Source organism: Fukomys damarensis, unplaced genomic scaffold, assembly GCF_012274545.1.
Source record: "Fukomys damarensis isolate Sample0158 unplaced genomic scaffold, DMR_v1.0_HiC HiC_scaffold_8, whole genome shotgun sequence".
In the NCBI taxonomy this organism is placed as follows: domain Eukaryota; kingdom Metazoa; phylum Chordata; class Mammalia; order Rodentia; family Bathyergidae; genus Fukomys; species Fukomys damarensis.
Window position 1 is genome coordinate 32,055,476 of NW_022900920.1, and position 22,790 is coordinate 32,078,265.

The 22,790-nt window shown below is 51.4% G+C and overlaps 2 protein-coding genes across 11 annotated transcripts in view; one reads left to right on the forward strand and one right to left on the reverse strand.

Moving 5' to 3' along the window:
- Positions 1 to 14,901, forward strand: part of Actr1a (actin related protein 1A) — a 17,358-nt gene extending 2,457 nt beyond the window's left edge. For both annotated transcript variants that reach the window (XM_010626433.3, XM_010626432.3), the window contains exons 2-11: positions 5,717 to 5,781; positions 7,753 to 7,828; positions 8,472 to 8,597; positions 10,049 to 10,173; positions 11,895 to 12,111; positions 12,609 to 12,701; positions 13,189 to 13,363; positions 13,460 to 13,521; positions 13,902 to 13,942; positions 14,102 to 14,901. In XM_010626433.3, the coding sequence (XP_010624735.1) occupies positions 7,781 to 7,828; positions 8,472 to 8,597; positions 10,049 to 10,173; positions 11,895 to 12,111; positions 12,609 to 12,701; positions 13,189 to 13,363; positions 13,460 to 13,521; positions 13,902 to 13,942; positions 14,102 to 14,204 (990 nt within the window). In that variant the 5' untranslated portion in view covers positions 5,717 to 5,781; positions 7,753 to 7,780 and the 3' untranslated portion in view covers positions 14,205 to 14,901. The remainder of the gene's footprint in view (positions 1 to 5,716; positions 5,782 to 7,752; positions 7,829 to 8,471; positions 8,598 to 10,048; positions 10,174 to 11,894; positions 12,112 to 12,608; positions 12,702 to 13,188; positions 13,364 to 13,459; positions 13,522 to 13,901; positions 13,943 to 14,101) is intronic.
- Positions 14,902 to 16,502: 1,601 nt separating this feature from the next.
- The window catches only part of Mfsd13a (major facilitator superfamily domain containing 13A), an 11,386-nt gene continuing 5,098 nt past the window's right edge, over positions 16,503 to 22,790 (reverse strand). For 4 of the 9 annotated variants that reach the window (XM_010626430.3, XM_010626428.2, XM_010626429.2 and 1 more), the window contains exons 2-9: positions 21,239 to 21,521; positions 20,959 to 21,041; positions 20,181 to 20,633; positions 19,933 to 20,056; positions 19,256 to 19,352; positions 18,316 to 18,487; positions 17,956 to 18,149; positions 16,503 to 17,144 (exon numbers count right to left, since the gene is read on the reverse strand). In XM_010626430.3, the coding sequence (XP_010624732.1) occupies positions 16,885 to 17,144; positions 17,956 to 18,149; positions 18,316 to 18,487; positions 19,256 to 19,352; positions 19,933 to 20,056; positions 20,181 to 20,633; positions 20,959 to 21,041; positions 21,239 to 21,406 (1,551 nt within the window). In that variant the 5' untranslated portion in view covers positions 21,407 to 21,521 and the 3' untranslated portion in view covers positions 16,503 to 16,884. Of the gene's footprint in view, positions 17,145 to 17,955; positions 18,150 to 18,315; positions 18,488 to 19,255; positions 19,353 to 19,932; positions 20,057 to 20,180; positions 20,634 to 20,958; positions 21,042 to 21,238; positions 21,682 to 22,790 lie in introns of all 9 variants that reach the window. The other 5 variants (XM_033761453.1, XM_010626426.2, XM_033761452.1 and 2 more) reach the window with 2 other exon arrangements.

Below are 22,790 nucleotides of genomic sequence, written 5' to 3' on the forward strand. Positions count from 1 at the left end.
TTTTTTTTTTTTTTTTTTTTTTTTTTTTTGGTACTGGGAATTGAACTCCAGCATTTGTGCTTTTGAAGCAGGCGGTGGAACCACTAAGCTAGATCCCAGCAAGAGTCTTTATTCTTTTTTTTGTTTTGTTTTTTTGTTTTTTGAGACAGGGTCTCACTATGTAGTTGAGACTAATTTGGAACTCACTATGTAGCCCAGGCTGGTCTCCAACTCACAGTGATCCTCCTGCCTCAGCCTTCTGAGTGCTGGGATTACAGGTGTGCACCAACATGCCCAGCTCAAGAGTCTTTATTCTTGATGTTGCTTTTCAAAGAATATTATTTCTATCTTTACCCAGTCTCTGCATCCTTTATCTACTTTTTTCTTCATTGTAAAAAAGAAAAAATATATAGAAATGATTTCCTGTTGTCATCGGCAGTACAGAAGGAGCAGCCTGTCCATCCTGCTGATTCTTTTGCATTGTTGAATTGTTGGGCAAGATTGTATTTCCAGCCATTTCCTTTAATATCATTTGGCTAATGCCTCTTACTTTGACCTTATCTTTCTCTGTGGTACAGTCAGTCCTCATGCACACTCTACATCCAAGAATTCAACCGATAGCAGATCAAGAATGTTTTTAAAGTGGTGGCGCACACCTTTAATACCAGCACTCGGGGGGGCTGAGACAGGAGTATTGCTGTGAGTTCAAGACCAGCCTGGGCTACATAGTGAGTTCCAGGTCAGTCTCAACTACATAGTGAGACCCTGTCTCAAAATAAACAATGACAAAAAAATGTTTTAAAAGAAAAACTGCATCTGTATCACACAAGCATTATCCCCTACCTAGTGCAGTACCACAGCAATTTACATGATATTAGATTTTATTTATCTCTCTAGTTGTTGTTTACCCTGGTACTTAGGATTGAATTTAGGACCTTTCACTGGGAGGCAGGAGCTGCACCACTGAGTTTTATCTTATCTAGTTTGAAGTACTAAGGACTGAACCCAGGGCCTTCACACTGACTTACATCCCCAGCCCTTTTTAAATTTTATGACAAGGTTTTATTAAGTTTCCCAGACTGGGCTTGAACTTTTCAGTGTTCCTGCCTCAGCTTCCCAGAAATGCTGGGATTACAGACATGTATCACCAGTCCTTGCTGCCTTCCTCTGTTTTAAAATTACCCTTCTCATCCTACTCTGGTACTCAGTAAACCAATTTATCAGAATTTAATGAGGAAAATGGGTGGGGTACTTGAACAGCAACAATAAAGTGATGAGCAGGATCATAGATAGAAGAGCAGACTGTTTATTCTGAAGCTCAAATCTGTGCTGAGATCTCAAAGACTATACTCCTGGGCAAGAATGGCTCGCCATTCTTGTCCATCATAACAATGTCTTTGTGCCATGTGGGCCTACCTGCAGGCACAGTGCCAGTCTTCAGAATTATATCAGTAAGTTGGAGGCAGGGTCCACTGGGGTTTGGGGGGGATGTTGTGCTGCTTCAGCTACTTCAAACAAAAATTGGAAGACAGCTGGGTGTGGTGGCGTACGCCTGTAATCCCAGCACTCAGGAAGCTGAGGCAGGAGGATCACTGTGAGTTCGAGACCAGCCTGGGCTACATAGTGAATTCCAGGTCAATCTCAACTACATAATGAGACCCTGTCTCAAAAAAAACAAAACAACAACAACAACAAAAAAAATCAAAGACATATATCACAAGTACCCATGTAGTATATATCCACTGCCAAGTAGTTTTGGTTGTCATTTTGTGTAGTTTTGCAGTACGGAAGATGGAAGCCAGGGCATACTGAGCACACGTTGAACAAGTGCTGTACCACTGCGTTATACCCAGCCCTTCATGTTTTGAAACAGGATTTTACTGAGTTGCCCAAGCTAGCATCAGTCTTTCAGCTCCTCTGCCTCAGCCTCCCAAGTGGCTGGGATTATGGGCATGTGCCACTGTACCTGGCACCTATCACACAGTTTTATAAATGTTGAAAATTTGCCATATTTGCTTCAGAATTTTTAAAGGAAATAAAAGAATCACAGATAAAATTGAAGCCTCTTTGTACCTCCGCAACCCATCCTGATGTTCAGAATTAGCTATCATAAAATTGATGTTTTCCAGACCAGGGATTTAGCTCAGTGGTGCCAACTGCCTGCCTTGCAAGTGCAAGGTCTTAAGTTTGATCCCTGGTTCCAAAAAAATAATAATAAATTGACGTGTTCCTTTCCTTCTGTGATTTTATGGATATATATTGTTTTGTTTTGGGTTGTTTGTTTGCTTTTTTTGAGACAGGGTCTTGCTTTGTAGCTGAGGCTGGCCTTGAACTCACAGCAGTTCTCCTGCCTCAGGATCCCAAGGTCTGGGATTACGGGCATGTACCACCACACCCAGCTTGGACATATATTTTATATTTTGTGAGTATATATGTCTGTGTTCAGTATAAGTGTTTTGAATAAAATAATGAACATCCACTATACCTCACTATACCAGTTTTCAACCTCTGGCCAGTTTTTTCAACTGCATTCCCACCCACTTTCCTTTCTCAAAAATATACTCAATATACTATTATCACTCCTAATAAAATTAACATTATCATACTAGATGTAGTGGAACACACCTGTCATCCCAGCGCTCAGGAAGGTGAGGCAGGAGGATTACAAAGCATTCCAGGCCAGCCTGGACCAAATAGTGAACTCAAGTCCAGCCTGAGCTACATAGAAAGATCCTATCTCAAAAAAATAAAACAAATAAATAAAAATAAAAAATATGTTCTGGCTAAGCTTGGTGGTACATGCCTATAATCCTGGCACTTAGGCAAAGGCAGGGAGAGTTCAAGTCCAGCCTGGAATGTATAGAAAGACCCTGTCTCAAAAAACAAAAAAATTTCTTCACATGGCTTTGTCCAAATAAATAACAGAATGGCAGTTTATCTGCCAGCCACACAGTGTCTAGTTGTAAATACTGTTAAAGAAATGAAGCCAGGTGTGGTGGTACACAGCTGTAATCCCAGTACTGGGGAAGCTGAGTCAGGAGGACTGCCAAAAGTTTGAGGCTAACTTGGGCTACAGAGTCAGTTCAAGGCCAGTATGACCTACATAGAGATCCTGTCTCAAAAGAAAAAGAGAGAGATTAAAGAAATGGATGTGACTATAGTCACTGTATGGCTTCAACAGAGGTGAGAGCTAAGCACCTCCCACTGATTCTTCACCACTGGCCTGGCAGGCCCACTGGGACCCGCATGGACAAGCTGGGTCTGGTTCCTCTTTATTCATCATTCCCAAAACTACTTTCGCCTTCCCTGTGCCTCCTCTCCCTAGGGCTGCTGGCATTCCAGCTCCTCTTTCAGGTTCCACACTTTAAATTTCCTCTGCTAATCATTTTCACTTGGTTCTAGCCTTAGCTAGCCAGCATCTGTTGAGTACCTAGCAAATGCCAGATATTGTCAGTGTATGAAATCTCTGCTCTCAAGGAATTTGAAATGAGAAGAAATAAAAATGGAAACCCTAAGTTCTAAAGCAAAATGAGGTGCATGCTACCTTGTAGTCCTAGTATTAGTGATTGGCTATGCAGTGGTGGCAAACCTTTTAGGGCCCAAACTACCACCCAAAACTCAGTTATTTATCGCAAGTGCCAATGCTGCAATTAAACCTAATTACTGAGGTTTTAGTTTAGAAAATACAACTCATACATTAATATCTTTTATCCGATTAAAAAAAAAAACAGTTCACCACCACTAGGCTATGAGATATTAGAAAGTCAATCACCTTGGGCATACTCTTTAGGAGGAAGATGGTGACATTTGAACTGGGCCTGTTACACTCAATCTAAGAAGGACAGAGAGGAAGAAAAGAATCTGACATCTTAATCTGCCTTGTTACCCAGACTCTAGTCCTTTTGCTAGTAAACTGAAAATGAAGCATCTGGTCATCTTTCCTTGTATTCAGAGATCAAAGCCAGGAGTGGTAATGCACGCCTGTAATCCCAGCACTCAGGAGGCTGAACCAGGAGGATCACCATTAGTTGTAGCCTGGGCTACATAGTGAGTTCAAGGCCAGCCTGAAGTACATAAATGAGACCCTGTTTAAAAAGAAAAATGAAGCATCCAGGAAAATCAGCTCTTAAAAATATCCACATCCAGCTGGGATGTGGCTCAGTGGCACTGGCCCTGCCTCGAAAGCATGAGGACCTGAGTTCAATCCCCAGTACCAGAAAAATTTTTTAAAAAATATTCACATCTGAAGTACTTCTTTTGTTCTCTCACTCTCTGCCTGGAGATCCAGTTAATCTGTTGGCGTCTCCACACCCCAGTGGAGGCAGTGAACAATCACTGGAAATGTGAGCTAACAGCTTCCAGACTTGTCTTGCACAGGGCTGTTCTGCCTATGCATGCCATAGTCCTGGAGCCCTGGGGTTGCAATAGGAGACCTCCTCCTCCTCCCTGGTCTTCCAGCTCGGCTTACAGCCGTGCCTTTTCCAGGCTTCTCACTGTACTGCCCAGGCCCATGAGCTGGCACCATGGTCTCCTGGTTTTTCTCTCTTCTGTGTATGAACAGGTTCCTGTTCCTTTAGAGAACTAGGCTGGCCCCCCACACCACTTTGCCTGTCTTCTTGCCACGTCTTGCTGCACCTACCCTAGCCCTCTTCTTGCCAGAAGTGAGCACCAGAATGGACAGTCTTCTGCAGGAATTGGAGAGGCAGGGAGGGAAGTGGACACGTTGCTGGAGAGCCTCGACTACTTAGCATCTCATGCTGTGTTACTGCATGCTGTGTGGGTTCTGGAAGTATGACGCTCCGCCCAAGAGACAGCAGAGAGCTGTACACTGTGCTGGGCTGTGAGGGTGAGGGTTACAGGTGTGGGGAAGAGCTGAGAAGAAAGCAGTCTCAGGCCTTGACACTGTCTGTCCCCAGGTTGGTATCTGTGTCTAGAGAGTCGATGATGACATTGGTTGAGCCCTGGAAGGTAGATGCTGATTGGAAAACTTGGATTCTTTTCTGGACATCCCACTCAACATACTAAGTATTACAGCCCCAGGATTGTGGGTCTCCTACCACAAGACAAGGCTATAGGGCTTTTCTGTTCTTTACCATCAGGAGACTGCGGAGTAAAAGAATAGTGAAAAAAGCAAAACCATAAGCCAGGTGTGGTGGCACACACCTATGATCCCAGCATTGAACGCTGAGCCAGAAGGATCACTGCAGGTTCAGGACCAGCCCCATTATATAGGAAGACCCTATCTCAGAAAAACAAAGCAAACAATCAGAATATAATCAGACCCCTCAAAGTGAGGGCTGTGCCCCAAGGCAGACGAGATGATGGAGACGGCGTGACATGTGTTCAGCCCAGTGGGGGCGTCCTGGAGGGAGGCGGGCGGGGCAGGGGAGGTTAAAGTATGCTGCGCTAATGCACAGAGAGGGTTGGGTGCTTTCCCCGCCCCAGCTGTGTTCTTGAACTTGGCTTCTTTGATGCTCCCAGGTTCTTTTCTTCCTTTTATTATTTAATTCCCAAAGGAAATCATGTTCAATGTAGAAAACCCAAAGCCTGCAGAGAAATGCAGCGCTGCAAGAGTGAGCAGTGGCCGTGCCCAGCTCCATGCTGCCCCACCCTCCCTGGACGCACTCCTTCCCAGGCTCCTGCGCACATGTGCAGATGTGCCTCCACCCAACTCCTGCGCTGGTCCTCTCGCCTTGGCCGTAGCTCTAACTTTTCTCTCTTTCTCACCCCATCTCAGGGATCCGGTGTGATTAAAGCTGGTTTTGCTGGTGATCAGATCCCGAAATACTGCTTTCCAAACTAGTAAGTCATTCGTGGCATCATCAGCCAGAACTTTAGGAGTCTCATTATGAGACCAGTGCTCCTCTTTTAGGAAGATTTCTCCCTCAGATCAGCCTTAGTACTCCAAACAATGAACAAGCAAGGAAAAGGAGACGTGTTTGGAGTCAGCAAAGGAAACAGATGCTACCGGGTATCATTTGTAAGGCACAGGCAATAGGCCTTGTTTTAAAAAAACCTTACTTTGATGCCACAAATTTTATCATTGATTTTTACTTTTTTTTTTTTTTTTTTTGCCCATATTTTTTTTTTTTTTTTTTTTTTTTTTTTTTTTTTTTTCTTTTTTTGCAGTACCAGGGATCAAACTCAGGATCTTATGCTTGTGAGGCAGGTGGCAACACCACTGAGCTAAATCCCCAGCCTGCTTTTTACTCACTTTTTAATTAATTAATTAATTATTTAGTGGTACTAGGGATTAAAATGAGGAACACTCTGCCACTAAGCTACATCCCTAGCCCATTTGAGCAAGGTGTGGCGGTGCACTTCTGCAATCCCAGGACTTGGGAGGCTGAGAGAATGATCACTGCAAGTTCAAGGCCAGCCTGAGGCTAATAATTTGAAGACCAGTCTGAACTATGCAGCAAGACCCTGTCTCAACCACCCCCCCCCAAAATAAATAAAATAACATTTTATTTTGAGCTGAGTGTGGTGGTGCATTCGTGTAACCCCAGCACTCAGGAGGCCAAAGCAGGAAGATCACTGAGCTGGCCTCAAACTTGGGATCCTTCTGCCTCAGCCTTCCAAGTAGCTGGGATTACAGGCATGTACCACTAGTTTCATTTTTTGAAACAGAGTTTACCATGTTGCCCAGGTCTCAAACTTCTGGGCTCAGGTAGTCCTGCTGCCTCAGCCTCTCATGTAACTGGGACTATAGGCATGGGCCACTGAGCCTGGCTAGAAGCCTTCTTTTGAAAATTCTCCTATCACCCAGGATGAGTTTTAACATTAAACTGTACAGACCATTAAACTCATTCCCATCTCAGTGAGAATGAGTTTCTTGGGGTCAGGGGTTTAGTTCAGTGGTTCCACTTCCTGCCTTGAAAACAAAAGGACTGAGTTTGATCCCTGGTACCAAAAAAAAAAAAAAGAGAGAGAGAGAGAGAATGACTTTCTTGGAGCTTTCTCCCTGAGGCAGAGACTGTGAGCAGGAGATGGTAGCTTCACTTAGTAGATGCCCTGGAATGGGGACTATAGAATCCAGTGAGTGTTTAAGTCTCAAACTCAGGACCATGCTCTTGCCAGGCAGGTGCAGCGCCACCGAGCTACATCCCCAGCCCCTCTTGCTGTTTATTTGTTTGTGGTGCTGGGGATGGAACCCATGGCCTTACACCTGCTATACCACTGAGCTACATCTCAGCCCCTTAAAAAATCTGAGTTAACCATTTAAAAATTCTTGGCTGAGGGCTGGGGATTTAGCTCAGTGGTGCCACCACCTGCCTCACAAGTGCAAGGTCCTGAGTTTGATCCCTGGTACCAAAAAAAATTTTTTTTCTTGGCTGGGCATGATAGCAGAAGCCTGTAACCCCAGCACTTGCGAGGCTGAGGTAGAAGCATCCTGAGTTTGGAGCATCCTGAGTTTGGAGCTAGTCTGGGCTGCTTAGCAAGTTTAAGGTTGACCTGGACTACATAGTGAGACCCTGTCTCCAAAAAAAATATAAAAGTTCTTGTTTTCTTACATTTTCAGTCTGCATACATATTGAAGAGAAGAAATGAATCCTCTAAAAATTGTTCCAGTATTTATAAAATATAATGTAATATATAAATAAGGCATGTTCTTTTTAGAAATTATAGAAAATAAAGGAAGGAAATCAAAATCAACTGTAACCTCACTTCTCAAAGTGAACGCAGTAGAACCTGGGTGTGTGTGCACCTGTACATATGTTCTTCCTGTTTCGGTCCTGAAATGAAACTGGTTTTCTTCCCTGCCCCCTCTAGTGTGGGCAGACCCAAGCACGTCCGTGTCATGGCAGGAGCCCTCGAAGGAGACATCTTCATTGGCCCCAAAGCTGAGGTAATTCTGGGTCCTACAGAAAAAGCTGCAGACCAGCATTATCCACACTAGACCTCACCTAGTAGTTGAGTATTAGCCTGGAACAAAATGAGCAGTTTTCTCTTAGAAGCTCCCTTTTGGTCCTTTTATCCTCAGCAGAGGCAGTTTATTTCTCCCAAGAGCAGCCTCTGGTATTCAAGAAAAAAATAGCTAGAACCCCACTGTGGGAAGCAGAGGCCTGTCACTACGCTGCCAGTGATCTGATTGAGGGGCTTGGTTTCTTTTTGGCCAAAGGGGTTCAGAGTGGAGATCCTGGCTGGCACAGCATGGGATGCGTTAATTTGCCCATCTGTGGCAGAGCCCCAGGCAGCCTCAGTAAGCAGAACAGCGGAGCCTTTGTGGCCAACCCTGGCTTCAAGTGCTGAGGCCAGAGGTGAGAGCCAAGAGACTGTGTCCAGGAACCGAGCAGTGAAGAGAGTGGTCCTGAGGCCACTAAAATGCAGCCACCCTGCTCTGCAGCTCCCTGGGCAGCAAGGACAGTGTGCAACACAGCCTAAAGACCTGGAGCATGGGGCTCAGGCTGCGGGGAGGGAGCTTAGGCCGAGGCGCCCGTGGGAGTGGCTCAGGTCCCTGCCTCCACTGCAAGTCCTGCTCTCTGCTGTAGGAGCATCGAGGGCTGCTGTCCATCCGCTACCCCATGGAGCACGGCATCGTCAAGGACTGGAACGATATGGAGCGTATCTGGCAGTACGTCTATTCCAAGGACCAGCTGCAGACTTTCTCAGAGGAGGTGAGTCCTGCCCATGCAGGGCGCCCCATCCCAGAGATGAGGAGGACATTGAAACTGGCAAGAGTGTTCGAGGCTGACTGTGTATCAGGCACCAGGCCAGACGCTTTTCAGACATGTCCATGCGTGTGTAGTGACGCACAGAACACCCGTCACACACAGACACACGTGTGCTGACACATAGAATGATGAATCACAGGTCAGTGCCAGGAACAGCTTACTACCCTGTAGCTCACACCTGGCCGCCTAATACACTCCAGCACTTGCACACTCCAGCACACACTTTTACCTAGTACTCCTTAACACAAGCATGTGAATGCAGCCTAAGTAGACCATGACACACATGTAGAGACCCACCTAACAGGCCACATGGCTCACAGCATGATCAAACCACACAAGGACTCACGATGGCCCTGGGGCACCCTCACACTGTTAACTCTCCGACAGCCAGGCGGGGTGGCACACACCTGTAATCCCAGATTCAGGAGGCTGAGCAGAAGGATATCTGTGAGTTACAGAAAGCCTGAACTACACAGTGAGACCCTATTGCCAAAAATTATATATATAAATCTAATTTTCTGTTTTACAGTACAGATTTTGTTTGTTTGTTTGTTTTTTGGTACTGGGGATCGAATTTGGGTCCTTGCACTTGCGAGGCAGGCACTGGAACCACTAAGCTAAATCCCCAGCCCTACAGTACAGATTTTTATGCTGGTTTTATTTTTGTTTTGTTTTTTCTTTTTTTGGTACCAGGGATCAAACTCGGGTCCTTGTGCTAACAAGGCAGGCAGCAGAACCACTGAGCTAAATCCCTGGCCCTATGCTGTGATTTTATCATGATTCAGAATTTAGAGTTAAACAGGCCGGGGATTTAGCTCAGTGGTTCTGCTACCTGCCTCACAAGCGCAAAGTCACAGGTTTGATCCCCGGTACAAAAAAGAAAAGAAAATTTAGAGTTAAACAAAATCTCTTTGTTTTTCTTAGAGCTAGGGATTGAACCCAAGGCCTGTACACTGCGTTATGCCCCCAGACCTTTCTTTTAATTTTTGACTTAGAGACAGAGTCTCACTAAGTCATTGAGTTGCCTGGGCTGGACTCGAACTTGGAATGCTCTCTTGCCTCAGGCTGACATGGTCCTAGGGTCACAAGCATGTGCTGCCATGCGTGGCTGTCAAATCTTGACATTGAGAGACACAAAGTAGTTACTTGGCCAGTAAGGGGAATTGGAGGGTGATGGTAAGGACAGAGTGAGGCTTCAGAGATTCAGAGGTTCAGAGGGGCATGACTTTGAAAGTGGAGAAACCAGTGTGGGCAGGCTTGATGACAGGCCTTTTGGGAGGGAGTCTGACAGAGGTCCCATGGGCTCCCAACCATTGAGGCAGGGGCCTCTCCCCACTCCTGGTGATGGTAGAAATCTGGCGTTCACTGACTGCCTCCTGGGTCCCTTTCTCCAGCATCCTGTGCTCCTGACTGAGGCGCCTTTAAACCCACGGAAGAATCGAGAGCGGGCTGCTGAAGTTTTCTTCGAGACCTTCAATGTGCCAGCTCTTTTCATCTCCATGCAAGCTGTGCTCAGCCTGTGAGTAGGAGCCTGGCTGGCTAGTGGGCCTTGCAGGCAGAATTGTCCTGTGCACAATTGAGGCCGCCTCTCCTTTGGGCACTTCTGAGCTGCTGGGAAGGGTTAGAGATGTTGGGAGAGGCTAGGAGACTTGTTGGAACTGGATACTGAGGTTTCCCGGTTGGGAGTAACAGAGAAGTTGTGGCTTGGACCGAGACGGTGTCTAGTCCTGGGACTCTGGGTTTGTAGAGCGAGGCTGTCCACTGGGTGCGGAGGCCAGCTGCTTCCTGAAGCCCTGAACAAATCTGAGCCTTCCTCCAGCCTCTACCCTGTGCCAAGAGCTCTGCAGGCTGCTGCTCCAGGTCCAGCTGTGACCCACACAGCGCCGCAGCCCCTGCTTTTGTTCCCTCATTGCTGTCCCACTCCACACCCTGCCCCACACCTGCCTCAGTCTGCTGCATTGGACTAGTTTGGTTCCATTAAAAATGTGTGAGCCAAGCTGGGCTTGATGGCACATGCCTGTAATCCCAGCACCCAGGAGGCTGAGGCAGGAAGATCGCTGTGAGTTCAAGACCAGCCTGGGCTACATAGTGAGTTCTAGGTCAGTCTCAATGACATAGTGAGACCCTGTCTCAAAAAACAAACAAACAAACAAACAAAAACTGTGAGCCAGCATTTAAAAATTAGGAGTTTTCATATCAAAATCCCAATTGCTGGCTTCTCTGGAAAAATGGGAAAAGTGGTAATGCAAGGCTTATGTCCCTGTAGGGCAAAAAACAGCTGGAGCTGCTAACAGCTACCATAACAGATAGGGCTTGCAAGCTGGCCTCAGCACAGTCCACTGCATTCCCTGCTGTCCTCTCCACCAATGCACAGTACCCATGACTATTTAGCAAACATTGGCTTTGCCCTCATATCAGAACTATAGGGCTGGGGATTTGGCTCAGTGGTTCCTCCGTCTGCCTCGCAAGCACAAGGTCCTAAGTTTGATCCCCGGTACCAAAAAAAAGAAAGAAACAAAAAAAGAAATATATTTGAGGGCTGGGGATGTATGTAGCTCAGCGGCATAGCACCTGCCTGGAAAGCACAAGGCCCTGCTCACACACACACGTATATATGAAGGGGTGGGTGTGGTGGTAATTCCAGCACTTGGGAGTCTAAGGCCAACCTGGACCCCTGTCTCAAAAAACCAAGAAAAGGGCCAGGGATTTAGCTCAGTGGTTCCACAGCCTGCCTCACCAGTGCAAGGACCCGAGTTCAATCCCCCATACCAAAAAAAAAAAAAAAAAAAAAAAAAAGAAAAAAAAAAAAAAAAAAAAAAAAAAAAAAGGAAGAAGAAGAAATATATATGAAAGAAAACTAGAGGCAGACCTGAAGGACCTGAAGGTCTTGTGAGGAAAAAGTAGGTCTTTATGGAAGTGAAAATTACAGTAGGCTTATTTCCTCAACCTATTTCCTTGTCTTCCTCAGCCCTGTAGGTCAGTTTTTCCTCTTATCGGAAAGTTAAAAGTGCCTCTTGGGCAGGGTCCCGGGAGCAGCTGGAGAGCAGGCCTCCTGCTGAGACCAGAAGGCAGGCCTGCATGCCCGGAAGCTGGGCTGTTTCAGGGCCTCACAGTGTGCAGTCCACACTGGCACAGGAGGAAGGCAGGCCAGGCTTCAGTTCAGCCATGCTGAGCCCCAGGGAGAAGTGGGTTCCTTCCTGGAGTGAGAGGCAGGGTCACTGATAGCCCCTCTCTGCTCAGCTATGCCACAGGCAGGACCACAGGCGTGGTGCTGGATTCTGGAGACGGCGTCACCCATGCTGTGCCCATTTATGAAGGCTTCGCTATGCCTCACTCCATCATGCGCATTGACATTGCTGGCCGAGACGTCTCTCGCTTCCTTCGCCTCTACCTGCGCAAGGAGGGCTACGATTTCCACTCGTCCTCTGAATTTGAGATTGTCAAGGCCATAAAAGAAGTACGTGCAGCCCCGGGGGCCTGGGGATGGGGACCTGTGAGTGAAGGAGGTGCAGCTCCTCCCTGGGCTTCCAGGTCTGCTGGCCTTCTGGCCTGCCCACTGACCGTCACCTTCCAGAGTGCTGCCCTGTTTGGAGGAGCAGCTGCCTCACTCTGAGCTGGGGGTCAGGGTGCTGGCGCTAATGCTTCCCATCCTTGGGGAAGTCAGATGCCTTCTTCTAAGTACACAGAACTTCCCTGCTATCTCAGGGTTGGTCACAGTGGTAGTGGAAGGAGAAGGATGTCTGGGCCTGGGTGAAAATCAAACTGTGGTCTCAGACCATGAAGAGGCGAGTTCCAAAAGAGCTCACTGGGAAGCGGGGAAGGTAAGCACCCATGCCTCATGTGCTTGCGGTGCAGCTCTGCCAACTTCGGCACGGTCACAGTGATGGGCAGCCTTCTGCAGAGGCATACCTCTGCCCTGGGGCCTGGGTGCTGAGTGTCTGCTTGGTTCTGCAGAGAGCCTGCTACCTGTCCATAAACCCCCAGAAGGATGAGACGCTGGAGACAGAGAAGGCTCAGTACTACCTGCCCGACGGCAGCACCATCGAGGTAGGGGCTGTACCGCTGCCTTTCCCCTCAGGCCCGCCAGAGCCTGCCCGGACAGGACTCTCGAAGGGCTGGAGCCATAGTACTCTGGAGTGGCGACCAGGGCCCCGAGTCCCGCAGAGGAGCAAGATCTCCGTTCCTCTGTGGAGGAGAGGAGCCGCCAGGGTAATGTCCCAGGTCAGGATGGACTAGGGAGCAGGATGGTTCATGCTGTAAGGTGAGTCGCCACCCTGGAATTCCCTCTGATAGAAAGAAATCTCCACTAGTGAATGAATCCATATAATGATGCCAAAGACCTGGTCTCCCAGGAGTGCTTCTGGTTCCTTCTCCCTGTCTGTTCCCAAGGCTCTTGACAGATAGGGCCTGTCTTGACCCCATCTTCAGTAGCCACCTGTGTGCTGTAAGATGGGTAGAGAAGCCTCTTCCTTTCACACTTGCAAAGAGCCCTCAGTGCCAGCCACCACCTGTGAAGCTGCCCTTCACTCTGTAGATCGGTCCTTCTCGCTTCCGGGCCCCGGAGCTGCTGTTCAGGCCAGACTTGATCGGTGAGGAGAGCGAGGGCATCCACGAGGTCCTGGTGTTTGCCATCCAGAAGTCCGACATGGACCTGCGGCGCACACTTTTCTCCAACATTGTCCTCTCAGGAGGCTCCACCCTGTTCAAAGGTGGGTCTTTGCTCTTGGAGCCCTTTCCGGAACCAATCCAGCTTGGCCCAGGCACCCCAAGAACTCACTTGAGAATCTCCTTTCCTGCACATCCAGGTTTTGGAGACAGGCTCCTGAGTGAGGTGAAGAAACTGGCTCCCAAAGACGTGAAGATCAGGGTAGGTGCTCAGCCCCTGCTAGCCCCGCCCAAGCTCCAGCTTCTGCAGCCCAGGGGAGACACTCCTTTTCACTCAGAAGGAGAGCAGTTTGAGGGTCCCAGTATGGCAGGGCACCAGGCGGGCCTGGTGGGCCTTCAGTTGTCCGAAGATTGACTTTGCTTCTGCTGTCCCCCAGCCCCATAACTGATCCGGCATCGGAGTACTTCTCAAGGCAGGAGGGTCCTAAATGAAGGCGTGCAGTTCTTGTATGAGTGTGTGTCGCTGCAGCACCTCCAGAGGGAGTGGAGCAGAGCTGGTTGTGTGGAATGCACAAAACAGGCGGAAGGAGGGAGGGAAACAGAGGGGGAAGTCTCAGCTTTCTCTTCCCCTTGCCTCTGCAGATATCTGCACCACAGGAGAGACTGTATTCCACATGGATTGGGTGAGTAGCTCTTCAGGGAATAAGAACAGAACCGGAAGCAAAGGCACTGATTACCCTGCATCCTTGTCCCTTTAAAGAAAGGCCCCGATCTGGCTTGGCCTGGGGACTGCCTGGCTCTAGGCTTCACTCTCACGCTGCTCCTTTGGACCCTCCACCCAGGGGCTCTATCCTTGCCTCGCTGGACACCTTTAAGAAGATGTGGGTCTCCAAGAAGGAATATGAGGAAGATGGTGCCCGCTCCATCCATAGGAAAACCTTCTAATGTTGAGATGTCATCATCACCTCTCTCTGAAGTTAACTCCACTTTAAACTCGCTTTCTTGAGTCGGAGTGATTGTGAGGAGCTGCCTGTGTGTGTGAGCGTGTGTGGGGGTACGAGTGTGTGCACAAATGTGAGTGCCATGCGGCCCAGGGACCTCCGGGCCCAGAAAGGACGATGGTTACCCATGATGGTGACAGCGAGGCCTGGGCTTGACCACTAGGGCCCTGGCAGGAAGAATGCAGGCAGAGGCCACTCCTCCTCTGGACCTGCACATGGCTCTGTGGGATTCGGTCGTCATGGGAGACTGGCTGCTGCCCACCCCGGGCTGGCTGGCCTCTCCCCCAGGGTGCCCCAGGCCTGAGCCGCTTCCTGTCCTTGGCCCCTCCTGCTGTCCTTGCCTCTTCTGGTGGACCGTGGACTGGGACTGGGGTGAAGTTCTGTCTGGTTTGGTTGTCTGTCAGCCGTGAGAGGCTGTGAAAGGACTTTGGGGTTGGTAGGGTGCCCTCACGTCCACTTGGCCTGGGACCTCACCGGCTGTTTGGAGAGGGCAGTCATGCCGCCTGTGATTGGCTGCAGTTAGTGCCCCAAGCCCAGTCCATCCCTGGGGTCTCAGAGCTAAGGAAACCGTCAGCTCCCAGTCCTGTTACACACTTCTCATCTATCCTCATTTCAACACCATCCTAACAGGTTTATTTATTGAAGTATTTGCTCAGTGAGGGGCCTGGGGGTCCAGGGCTCCCACCTTCTGCCTGCCAGCCACCTTGTCACACTGATGTTTACAGGGTAGTGTCCAGGGCCCACACTCCCTGCTGACGGTGAGCCGACAATATCCATAGCTACGCCCCAGAGCTCTCTGGGACTGCAGTCACTCAGCCTCTTTCCTTTTCCACTTGCTCGCTGTCCTGGAACCAACAGGCTGGTTGCCGGTTGAGTTTTCTGAAACAGGAGGTAGAATCAGCGGCGGAGCCCCTGGCAAGGGAGAGCTATTGGAGATCCAGTCCCTCAGGACTGGAGAAAGCTGCAGTTTACCAAGTTGCCTTTTGCATTCTGACAGGGGCAGCAGGTGGAAGAGGCAGGAGGGCCCCTGAGTGAGCATGTGAGGGAAGGGCTGGGCCAGAGAGGGCCAGGAGCTGACGGCTTGGGCCATGTACAAAGCTGGGTGAACCTGTCCTTGCCTGTGACCCCAGGCCCACCCAACCCGACCCCAGGCAGTATTCTTTCCTGTGCCGTCCTGTGACCAAGGCCCTCAGGCGTGAGTCGAAGCAGGTGTGTATGAAAGCGATGTGGCAACTGCAAACTGCAGTGCGCTTAACCAGCTCACCCCCCTCAGCCCAGGCCTGTCTCTCGCGCAGCCTCGCACAAACCACCTTGCCTGGTGGGGCCCTGTGTACTTAAATAAAGTTGTTCCGATAGACACCGTGGGGCCTCTGTGTGTGGGCAGTGCACGGCAGGAGGGGTGCAAGGTGCCCAGCCTGGTCTGTCTCTGGGGGCATTGTTGGCAGCCAGGCCAGACCCGAGCACCACGCTGGCAGATGGGTAGAGCTACCAGGGTTCACGCCAAAACCCAGGTTCAAAGCTGAGGGTCTGACTCTTCAGACACTCGAGCCCACAAGTGAGACTGCTGACAGGAGCACTCCGGGCTACATAGTGAGACCCTATGTCAGCAAAAAGTGGGTGGAGGGCTGGGGATTTAACTCAGTGGTTCTGGTGCCTGCCTTGAAAGCACAAGGGCCCAACTTCAATTCCCAGTACCGAAGGGGGGAAAAAAAGCTGTCAGACACCACAGGATTCTCTGGCCCCAGGATCCCTGTTTCCTCTGCTAAGACTCAGCAAATGCAGTGGTTTTCGACCCCAGCAGCAAGGTAAAATCAGAGGTTTTCAGGCCCCAGCATCAGGCCACTCCCCAACTCATTAAGCTAGACTGGGAACGAACTCCCCAGAAACTGAAATTCCCCGTGGCTCCTGTGCGGGAGCCTCTGGCCTAGCACAGGCCCTCTGTTGTCTGTGCTGGGCACCCAGCAACCTGCATTCTTGTCCTGAGTCTAGAAAACTGCTCCTCCTAGGGTGCTTTCCCTGCTCAGTGAGGAATCATTTCGTTTTGTTTGTTTTTTTGAGACAGGGTTTCTCTGTTTGGTCCAGGCTGGCCTTGAACCACTACATAGCTCAGGCTGGCCTGGAACTTGCAGCAGTCTTCCTGCCTCAGCCTCCCAAGTACTAGAGTTACAAACCCTTGCCACCACACCGTGTGCTCAGTGGGCAGTCTTGTTTGCCAGGCTACCACTCACAGCACAGACCTGAGGAATATGAATGACAGGCTTTAATCACTCAGTAACAAAATGACTCTTTAGAGATGGCACAGCTGCAGGGACAGGGAGCCACGTGAGGGAAGAAGGAAGTACCTGACACAGCTTCCCCTGACTGGGCAAAGGAGAAGTCACAGTCCCAAAAGTGGCTCCTGAGGTCACCAGAGGGGCCAGCCCCACCCAGGCAGGGTCAGGGGCCTTTGGACCCACCTCAGGGGTGCGGCCCTGTCCCTGCTGGTCCCCTTCATCCGGCCCAGCCCTAACAAGCAGAGCCCAGCAGACCTCACTGACAGTCCTGGCTCGGTGCCCGGAGCTGCCATCTGCTGTCCGTCCTCCAGGTGGGCCCGGCAGTCCTCAGCATGGCGGCCTCACCACACCTCACACTGTCTTAATGTCCAGGGTCTGGACCTGTGCTAGACTCTGGCGCTGGGCCTTGACCGTACGCAGGCGCTGCCCGTGCAGCGTGAACCGGGACCAGGTGAGCAGCTGCAGCAGGGCGCAGGTGATGGGCACCAGCACCAGCAGGTAGAAGCAGCCCTGGCGGAGTGGGGCCTGCGCCGGGGCTGGAACTGGGGGCTCTGGCTGGGGGTGGGCACTGCCCACAGGGGTCACTGGGGGCTGCTGGAAGAGGTCGTGACCTAGGGTGAGCATGGGAAAAAACGTGTTCCGCCCGGTTCCCCTCGAGTTCACGGGGCGATGACTCCGGAGGCCTCCCAGACCTCCCCCGTTGCCTTCTGGTCAGTCGCACCACCATGGCTCCAAAACTCAGGCAGAAACCTCTCAGTCCGCCTCGACTGCTGTTTAACTCCTCGACACCCACCATGTGTCTCTGTCCTGCTCTGACGGGCACCCCACACAGCCACACCTCTATCACCTCCCCAGGCAGCCAACACCAACTTTTCAAAGCGTTGCTCTGACTATGCCACTTCCCTGCTCTCCTGACAGCTTCCCGAAGTCCAAACCCTGCTCCATCCGCAAAGCCCTCTGCTTGCCAGCCTCACCTCTGACCCCAGTCCTGGAGGCCACTTGCCATTCCCTCTACCTGTGACTCCCTGGAACTTCTGGACCACCCTTTGCCACCCCACGCACAGCCGAGGCTGCCTCCTGGGGAGGCCCTCCCTGAGTGCCCGGGTCACACTGTCCATCTCACAACTCCGAGAAGTTCTTGGTTCTCTGCTTATTGCCAACCCTGGCTCTACCTGATGAAAGTGAGGCTCCATCGTAACTGCAAAGACCCTGTCTGCCTGCTGCACCACTGGCTCCCAAAGCAGGACCTGGAGGGATGGCATTCTGCACCATTCTGCTGAATGACTGACTGAGACTCGGTCCCTCTACCCTACATGGGAGGTGACCGGAGGTGTCGGGTGCCAGGGGCTCTCTCTGCCTCCCTGGACCCAGAGCCAGGGCTTGTAGCTGGTACCCCAGGGAAGCTATGCTCCAGGCCTTCACCTGTGTAGAAGCAGAGAAGCCAGGTGCCCAGCAGCGGGGCAAAGGTCTGGCCTGGCTTGGTCACCAGGGCCACCATGCCAAAGAGGAGCGCTGAGGCTGCCTGTCTGCGGTGATTCAGCACCAGGTCCTCATCCACCAGGTCGGTGACCACAAGTGTCAGCAGCTTACAGGTGCCCTCAGTGAAGACACGGTTACTGCCAGGGAGAGAGCCGGAGGGAAGGCAGGGGAGGGGAAGTAAAGAGTTCAGAGGTGTTGCGCCCATGTCCCAGCTCCCGGAAGAGTGCAGCTGGGCGCTGCAGATGCAATCAGAATGAAGGGGCGGGGCAGGTGTGGAGACAAGGGCGGTGGCCGGGGACACACCTGGCAATGAAGAAACAGAGCAGGCCCCGGTGGTCTGGGCCAGCCACCAGCATGAGCAGGCTGAGGCTCAGCTTGAGCAGGAAGAGCCCCCGCACCACCACATAGACTCCCCAGCGCCGGCAGAGCGGCAGGAAGTAGAGGTTGTTGAGGTGAGGAGCAACGTAGGAGATGCCTGGGAAGGAGGAGGGCACCATCTTATCAAAGGCAATGCCGCAGCCTTACAATATTAGAGCTACTAGCCAGGCACAGCACAAGCACTGTCATCCAGCACTCAGGAGGCTGACGCAGAAGGGTGCCATGAGTTCAAGGCCAGCCTGAACTACATAGCAAGATACTGTCTCCAAAAATCAAACAAAACAACAATCAGTGCTACTGTGTGCAGTGCTTTCACACGAACAGTGCTCTGGGCTGTGTGCATTGCATACTTTTGTTTAGTCTTCACAAGCCCTGGAGGTGAGTACAGTTGTCCCAGAGGACTAGTTCCAAGGCCCCCAAGGGATAGCAAAATCTGAGGATAGGATTTCCACACAGCCAACATACACCCTCCCACTTTGGATCATCTCCTGCTCACTTACACAACCTAATGCCACGTAAACGCGATCTGTGCAAAGAGCTGTTGTACTGTAGCACTAGAGAACGATGCAAGCAAGATTCTCTTCCCAGTATTGCCCTCTGTGTTTGGTCGAAGCCATGCATACGGAGGCCACAGATACAGGCACACGAGAAAGACGCACAGACTCTGCCACAGCCCGACCTGGAGACGTGGTCCTCACACTCCCGGCCACCACACCCCAGGCTCTGGGCAGCAGCACCACCAAGGGGACCACAGGAGGGCATTCCTGCCCATACCAGAGGCAGGAAAACGGCAAAGCCTCGACCAGCGAGGTGGCCATGCCGCCAGACGGGTGCAGGGCACTAGGCACAGCCCGGCACAACTCACCCAACAGGAAGGAGCCAGCAGAGAGGGAGATGCGGTCCGACAGCAGGTGCTCCAGGAAGAGAGGGAAGAAGTTGCTGTTGAAGTGGCAGTGAAACACCTGCAAGCCACAGGGCGATGGGAGGCCTGATGGGCAGAGCCACAGCAGAGCACGCACTCTCTGTCCCGTGCCAGAACACGGACATGCCACAACAAGGCCTCACACCACACTCCTGATGCTTGTCTAATTTCAGTAAGTTAGACATGATAAAATAGCAGTTAAAGCAAGTTTTTTCCAAGACACAGACTCATTAGCATTGCAGTCACTATGTAGCCCACGTGGCAGCAATCCTCCTGCCTCAGCCTCCCAAGGACTGTGATTACAGACCTGAGCTACCATGCCCAGCTAAATTTTTCAATTTAATTGAAAATATCTTAGTAATAATACAAGTCCTTTTACTCTTTTGGGGGGGAGTTGAGACAACATCTCACTCTGTAGCACAGGCTAGCCTCCAACTCGCAACAATAATCCACCTGCCTCAGTCTCCCAACGGGTGGGATTACAAGGAGGTTAAAATCATCCTAAGACCATACGGGATGAAGGTATCAGAAGGTACTAGAGTTCAGGTCTCCCAAGATGTCAACCTGGCTCCTGCCCAAGCGAGGCACAGCGGTCAGCCGTGGGGAGGGGTGCCGCGTACCTGCACCAGATCCATGCCCACGAACCACAGGAAGTTCTGGTGGCGCGCCAGCTGCCGGAGATACTGGCCCAGGGTGATGCTGCCAGCTTCCTCACCGTGGACCAGCAGCTCCTCTCTGCACAGCCTGTGGGGCAGAGGAGCTGATAACTGCGGGCCGGGCCAGAGGCAGCACCCAGGGTGGCCACCACCAGCCAGGGACCCGGCATCCAAGTCAGACTCTAAGCTGGAAAGGCCCGGCAGCCACTCACCCGCCGTCCCCTGCCAGGGCTGCACAGCCCGAGCCCCTCCTGGCCGCCTCCACCCGCCGCTGCAGCAGCTGCGTGGCTCCCAGAAAGCCCAGCACAGAGCCAGCTGCCAGTGCCACACAGAAGGTGCGGAAGGAGGAGAAGTTCTCCTTGTTCCAAAAGGCATAGGAGGCAAAGACGGAGAGGGAGCCAGCCGCACTGAAGAGGGAGCAGTAGAAGTTGAGGTGGGTGCGGTCGTGGGCCGAGATGGCCAGGTCAGCCAGCAAAGCCTGATGATGCAGGTCCACGAGCGTCAGGAAGCCGTCATAGAGGCACAGGCACAGCAGGAACTGCAGGCCAGCGGGGGCCCAGGGCACCCAGAATGCCAGGAACGAGAGCGCCAGCAGCGGCCCGTGCCGGCCCAGGGCCTGCACCCGGGTCAGCACTACTGCCCGGGAGGAGAGCCCGGCGCCTGCCCTGCAGGGAGAACGGGACTGGGAACAGCCCTTTCCCTTTCCGCAGGGGCCACCCCGCCCCACAGCACAAACCAAGGGTGGGGCCTGGGTTTGGGCTTCACTCCAGGGCCCCCGCCCCTCACACAGGCCACAGGAGTGGGGCCCACGGCTCGGGGCTGGGGACGGCAGTGAGCCGAGCCGGGAGGGAGAGCAGCAGCAGGAATGCAGGCTGCGGGGGACAGCACCTGCCCCGGCCGAAAGGGAGGGTCCACATCTAACCCCGAACTGGCCCCCAAACCAGGCCGCCGTCCCACTCTGCAGTCACACGGCATCCCCAGGTCACAAACCGAGGCTGGGAGCTGAGGAACTGGCGGTCACTGAGCCACCCGAAGAGAGGGTCGTTGAGGCTGTTCCACAGGAGAAACACTGTCTACGGCAGAGGGAGCGGGTGGGCGCCAGGCGCGGGGAGCCCCTCATCCAGTCACCGCACCCTCAAGACTCCCCAGCCAGGGCCCAGCGGGTGGCGAGCGTGCAGCCCTCCTGTTCTACAAGGGGCCCACAGCGGTTCAGGGACAGCCTCTCCGCGGGCCCCTGGGGACACCTGCACTCTCCAGGCGGCAGCCCTACCTCTCCAACCCAGAAGGCCGTTCTGTTGATCTTGTACACTGAGACAAAGGTGTCCACGTAGTACAGCAGGAACACGTTGTGCAGGCTGGAGGTGAACAGGGCCAGGGAGCCATAGATCACGGCCGTGGGCAGTCCCGACAGCCAGGCCCGGGGCCACGCCAGCGCCATGGCTCAGCCCTGCTCAGCCCCGGGAGGGCAGCCTGGCCATCCCGCCCGGCAGGAAGGGCTGGACAGCATGAGGGGTGACGCCCGCACTGCGCATCTCCACCCGGAGAGTCTGTGCCTACAACGGGAGGAAATCAGCGAAGTACAGCAGAGGCCACGCCGCGCAAGGCATCGCCAGTCTGGTAATAAGGGAGGAGCTGAAGCCGGCGCGGCTTCTCACACGCATACTGCACGCCGCTGGCCTGGTGCCAGAAAATGACCCAGCCTCTTTCTTTTTTCTGTAAAAGGCAAAAGGGGAAGATTATGCCTACTCTACAGAAGAACTTAAGGATTAAAGGAGAGAAGGGAAGGCAAGAAGGTTATAAAAAAGAATTAAGAAATGTCTGGGGCAACCCACTTTCCGGTCCCCCTACTGTCTCTCTTAGAAGCTTTCTTTCCCTCAATAAATGTTTCCTACTCTTAAAAAAATTTTTATCTGCATGTACCAACTTCCCAGGATGAATGTAATCATTATGTTCTACAAACATGTACCAATAAAATAAATACTTTTAAAAAAGGATTTAATTAAAGCTCGGCGTGGTGACGCATGCCTGTAATCCCAGCACTTGGGAGGCTGAGGCAGGAGGATCCCTGCTGAGTTCGAGACCAGCCTGAGCTACATAGTGAGTTCCAGGTCAGTCTCAACTATATAGTGAGACCCTGTCTCAAAAAACCAAAAAATAAAAACAATTTTTTAAATTAAAAAAATACAAAGGATTTAATTAGAGGAGGATGGACGGAGGGGAGGAAAGGGAATTTCTAAAAAACAAGCTATATTAGGCCGGCGATTTAGCTCAGTGGTTCCGCCACCTGCCCTGCAAGTGCAAGGTCCTGAGTTTGATCCCCGGACAGCAACAAAAACAGCAAGCTATATTATGTACATATACCAACTCCCCAGTACAACTATAAAATGTATGGACTGCAAGCATGTGCTAATAAAATAAAAAATTTTAAAAACAGGATTCAGTGAGGTAGCTCACAGTAAGTGCTCAATAAATGGGTATTGGTAGTATCATTATTATCTTTACAAAATCTCTACAAAGCCATACATGGCTATAATCCTAGACTCAGTAGGCTGAGTCAGGGAGATTACAAGTTCAATTTGGGCTACATCAAAAGTTCAAGACCATCCTGGACTGCACAGCAGATCCTGTCTCAAAAGAAAATAAATAAATCCTACATAGTAAACAGGAGGATGATCTTGAGTTTGAGGTCAACCTGGGCTAGAAAGTTCAAGGGCAGCCTGAACTACATAACTACATAATCATTTTTGGAAAGAAGGAAAGAAGGAAAGGAAGGCAGGAAGGAAGGGGGAGAGAGAGAGAGAGAGAGAGAGAGAGAGAGAGAG